We start from the raw sequence: 5,636 nt of genomic DNA on the forward strand, positions 1-5,636 counted from the left end.
CATATTTTGGATGTTCTGGAGGTGTTTACCAACTCCGTTCGTACCTCAGAGCTTCTTTGCCCAATTCTGACTCGAAAGTATCCCCCATCTTGGTTATACCTCGGCTGGGATAGTGACGATACAGAAGAAGCAATGGCCGACCCTAAATGGAAACTTGGAGGTCAATATTGGGGTAGCTCCTTAAAGAGCAGGAATTTAATCGCCGGTTTGGAATACAACCGCAGTAGTATAGAGGCATACTGCCCTAACTATGTGGCTCGGCAGTTCGGCTATAACCAAGGAATTCCTTGTCCTTTATTGATCTCCGTCAATAATCGCGGGACCTACAGACCTTCATTAGAAAACTATGCCGACTTGCAATTCATAACTCGCCTTAATAGAGCCTATCTTCCCCCCATATCAGAAATTTCTCGCCCTTCTACCTCACCAAAGTGTACCCCTGAATTTGATAGCTGGTGGGCTTCAGTCGTAGAATCGTGTTTCGACCTCTCTCCAAAAGAAATCCTCTCTCTTCATAGTTTTTCTTTACCTCCTTTATCAAGAAACCCAACTCATGCCGATCTGTTTCTTTTGCAGGCACCGAAACGTCCAAAATATGAAGGTAACCTATTCCATCTTTTTGAAATTTCTAGGTTCAAACGTTTTTATAAATTTAAATATGACCCATTAGATCGGCCAGGCATGAACCTTAGGATGCAGCGTCATAGGCGAATTGCTAGGACTAAGTTCAACGAAAAGATGAAAAAAGTTTGGAAAGATAAGTACGAAAAAACCTATTCTTATGAATTCTTCCTATCCCATATTCGCCCTAAATTCAAATATAAGAGTCCACCAGTTCCTAAGTGTAACATGTCCACCCCTAATCCAATTAAACTGCCTAAAAAACGAGTAAAAAAGTCTAAGCCGATCATAAATAGCGAAGGGGTCACTTATACTGGCATCAGATGTCCCTCTGATGTCGAGGCGATAAGTGAACTGATCAAAAATGGCTACACTAGAATACCAGGTAACAAAGATATCATTTCGCCTTTGAAAGTTTTCTTTATTTCATACTAACTTGCTGTTTTGCAGTTGGCGTGCCGAGGTGAGCGAAAGGAGATGTTTATGACACAGACGGTGAAGATCCGCCAGAAGCAAAGAAATCCCGGCGCAAACGTCCGGCGTCCAAGAAATCGTCCAAGAAGGAGCCAAAGGAGCCAAAACCGAAGAAAATGAGGACTGAACTTTCTGGGTCTCGCCTTTTTGATCCCACTCCTTCTGATCCTGAAACAAATCGCTCTTCCAGGAGCGCTCATTCCTCTTCAAGGGGTGATACCCAAACAGGGGACGATCACACTTGCGACGAAGGAATCTCCTTGACGGAAAACCGCTCTTCTCAAAAAGCATCGTCCGAAGTCGCCCCGACGGTGTCACAAATGCTTAACTTCTCTCCGCTCCCTACTCTGCATTCGCCACTTGGTTCGGACCTGGTGAACCTCCCGGCTCGTCTTGCTGCTAAAACCAAGGTACCTTATTCTTGCTTATTATCGCCTTAACAATAGCCCTATCAGCTAATCTTCTATTGTGGCAAAACATGGCAGATACCGGATGATACCCCGGCGAAGCACGACGACCTGGCAGCGAAAGCAGCGGCCTTCCTCAACTCTGATAGTGAGGAAGAAGAGATGCCTACATCGGAGAGTGAGGTACAGGCCGAAGTGACGAGTGGGCCTTCTGAAGGCTGGGGCGATCACCTGGACGTCGTTGGCTCTTTAAAGTCCCAAGGTGTGGCGATCTTCAAGTCACTTGACGACTTTGATCGTCTCAAAAAAGCTGCGGCTGCCCTGGCCGATGCTCCTCCAGAGATTTTAAACGAGAAGGCTCGTGGTGCCATGGTCAAGCTGTCTGCGTCGCTCCCCGCATTCCAAAAGATTTATGATGAGGCGACGCAGATCCAAACAGATCATGACCAACTGACCCTTCAGGAGGCCGAAGCAAGGGAGAAACTGGAAACGCTCAAGGCTTCCGTAAAATCAGCCGTCTCGACCTTGACTACTCGCCGGGACCATGCCAAGGAGCTGCGTGACAAAATTTCGGCCTTGAAGCTCGAGCTGGAGACTGAAGAGAAGAGCATAGGCGAACTGGAAGCTGCCATGGACAAAAGTTTGCTCGAAGGGGTCGGTGTGAAGAAGAGCCGGAACGAGCTGAAACAAAGCCTCGCCAAGATGAAGCCGAAGGTAGACGAAGCCCGAAAGTCTTTCAGTACAGTTCGTAGTGAGCTTGGCGATATTTTTAGCCATTTTTAATTTTTTCAAGTCCAGAACAATGTTACTGTTTTCTTTTTCTAATTTTGTAACACTTTGAATCGCACTACTTTTTGATCGGCCAGGGGCCGTATCTGTTTGGTTTGGATAATTATATTCGGCCAGAAAGCCGAAAGTTTTATTATCATATAGCAAATGTCTGTTAATGCTTGATTGTTACTTTCATATTATCGGTCTGTGTTTGGTCCGATATCATATTATATATATAAAACATTATAAAAACAATTACAAAATGTTGAGAAAAACGGTGGACCCGTTGAAAAAACTCAACTAATGTGAACCGCCGAAGCATTTACGGTACTACCAAATGATCGGCGTTTTCATAATGTCGCCGAGCACTTCGTGAATTTTAACTTTCCAGGATGCTCGGCGGCAGTTTATAAGCAAAACTATTCTTCGTTGGCTCCAAATAACCGACGGTCTACACCCTCCCAACAAACAACTAGGGACGTATTTTTTCAGGAACTGACCGTTGATCGCCCTGTCGTGTTCTTCCCCATCGATGTTCGCCAACCAGTAAGCGCCGCCTGTTAACTTGTTGACCACAATGAAGGGGCCTTCCCAGTTGGGGCTCCATTTTCCCAGTCGAGTATCTTTATGGCCGATAGGCAAGACTGCCTTCCACACTATGTCGCCCACCGAAAATGTCTTTCGTTTTACTCGTTTGTTGTAAGCCCTCTCGACCCTTCTTTTCTGGGCTTCAAGGTGATCTAACGCCGTCAAACGTTCTTCGTCAAGGTCAAGAAAATCTATCACCATCTTGTCGAAGTAATCGTCTTTAGACAATTCACTGTGGTATCTACGGCGAGTAGACGTGACAGTCAGCTCCATTGGCAACATCGCATCATAGCCATATACCAGTCTGAAAGGCGAAGTCCCAGTAGCCGACTTCTGACTGGTTCTATTTGCCCAAACGGCTTCTGATAAAAACACATGCCATTGTTTTGGGTTTTCTTCAATCATGTTTTGAACTATGAGATTGGTAGCTTTGTTCGTGGCTTCGGCTTGTCCGTTGGCTTGGGTGTAGTACGGTGTTGAATGTAACATTTTTATCTTCATTTGGGAGGCCTACCAACTTATGTCGCCTCCTGTGAACATCGTCCCTTGATCTGTGGTTATAGACTCGGGTAACCCGTGTCGGTGGACGATGTATTCTTTGAAGAACTTGATCACCGCTTCCTGTGTCGGCGACTTCAAGGGTTTAGCTTCGACCCATTTGGTAAAATAGCAAGTGGCGATAATCACAAAAGCATGACCGTCTGACGAGCCAGGGTATATCTTCCCTATTAGGTCGACTGCCCATCCTCTGAATGGCCATGGCTTGATAATGGAGTGCAGGTCTTCGGCCGGGACGTGCTGTATCGGGCCAAATTTTTGACAGGCTTCACAACCTTTGGCATATCTTACGCAGTCCTGTTCCATTTTCAGCCAGTAAAAACCGTATTTATGGATCAACCACCTCATTCTGGGACCCGCTTGGTGAGCGCCAGCTATTCCTTCGTGTACCTCGGCCATTGCAAGCATAGCTTCTTTTGGACCGATGCACCTCAAGAGTAGCCCTTCGAAGCCCTTCTTATATAGTTCGCCGGCTAACACAACGTAATTCAGGGCCAACGTTCTCAACCTCCTATCCGTGGGATCTGGCTCTTCAAACCATTTCAGGAGCTCGACCCTCCAATCTTGGGTGACGTCCAGCTGGTAAACTGAGAATTGTCTTTCGTCGATCGTGATGCCCCCGGTATGGAGATTCGGCGCTTCCCTCTCTATAGCGTCGAACTGATGGTTTACCTTGTAACCACTACCGTGCTGAGCTAGGTCGTTTGCAACGCTGTTATCGGCCCTCTCTGTGTATTCTATCCTCGTATCCTGAAAGCCTTCGACCAAGTATTTCGCCTTGTTGCAATATCTCACCAATAGCTCGGACTCGCATTTGAATTCTCCTGTCACTTGTTTAATGACTAGCAAAGAATCTCCTTTGACGTTGATCGCCTTTGCCCCAAGCTCGGCTAAAATCTCGAAACCGAATATTAGGGCCTCATATTCTGCTTGATTGTTAGTACATTCGAACCGGAGTCTGAATGACAACTGGTAGGATGCTCCCAAGGGCGTGATGATGTGAACTCCGGCGCCTGCCCCCTGGCTTGTCCTGGACCCGTCGAACCACATCTCCCATATGGCGATGTCGCAAAACGTGACCGTTTCTTCCCTGAGGGTAACTCCAGGGTGATCGGCCAAGAAATCTGCCAACACTTGTCATTTCACTGCTCTTTGGGGAACATACACTAATGTGAATTCGGACATCGCAATCGCCCATTTCCCAATCCGATTCCTTAAGTATGGTTTTGATAAAATATACTTAATGATGTCGGTCTGGGATAACACGTACACTACGACTGGCAACATATAGTATCGCAGCTTACAACATGTGAAGTATAGGCATAGACACATTTTTTCTATGTCGGTATAGCGAATTTCTGTGTCCGTCAGTCCTCGACTTAAATAGTAGACTGCCCTTTCGACCCCATCGTCCTCTTGGGCGAGCATACAACCTAGGGATTCGTGTGCAGCCGATAGATACAGCAATAATGGTTTGTTCGGCTTTGGGGGGGTCATAACCGGAGGTCTCGCCAAGTAACCCTTTAGATCATCAAACACCCTCTGTTGCTCGGCCGTCCATATCCACTCATCGGTCTCTTTTCCTCGTAGCAAAACACTCCAGCTGCGAAGTCGGCCTGCCGTGTTCGCTATGAATCGCCTAAGGAAATTAATTTGACCGATGAGCCTCTGGAGCTGCTTCTTGGTTTTTGGTGGTTCAGCATTGATGATCGCCTTGGCTTTGTTCTTCTCTATCTCTACTCCCCGCTGGTGAACCAAAAAACCCAAGAAGTTTCCAGCCGAAACACCGAACGCGCATTTCAGAGGGTTCATCTTCAACCCATTACATCGGATTCGTTCAAAACCTTTCCGAAGGTCGACCAAATGGACTTCACTGGTATTTGATTTGATCACGACGTCGTCAATGTAAACTTCAAGACAGTCGAGGCCTCTGAACATCTTGTTCATCGCCCTCTGATATGTTGCCCCCGCGTTTTTTAAGCCGAAAGGCATTACGACCCATTCGTACGCTCCGATCGGCCCTGGGCATCGAAAGGCTGTTTTGGAGATGTCCTCTTTGCTGATTGGAACTTGGTTATACCCAGAGTGTGCGTCGAGAAAACTGAGTATCGTGTGTCCTGCTGCCCTGTCTATTAGCATGTCGGCTACCGGCATAGGATATTCGTCCTTGGGTGTGGCCAGGTTGAGGTTCCAAAAATCTACGCATACTCTGAGCTT

General features: G+C 46.8%; 1 protein-coding gene across 1 annotated transcript; it reads right to left on the bottom strand.

Annotated features, from left to right (window-relative positions):
- Positions 1-3,371: 3,371 nt before the first annotated feature.
- Positions 3,372-4,469, bottom strand: LOC126672563 (uncharacterized). The gene has a single exon (XM_050366518.1). It carries the CDS (start codon positions 4,467-4,469, stop codon positions 3,372-3,374), a length of 1,098 nt encoding a protein of 365 aa, XP_050222475.1.
- Positions 4,470-5,636: the final 1,167 nt, after the last annotated feature.

Source organism: Mercurialis annua, linkage group LG3 (genome assembly GCF_937616625.2).
Source record: "Mercurialis annua linkage group LG3, ddMerAnnu1.2, whole genome shotgun sequence".
NCBI classification, from domain to species: Eukaryota; Viridiplantae; Streptophyta; class Magnoliopsida; order Malpighiales; family Euphorbiaceae; genus Mercurialis; species Mercurialis annua.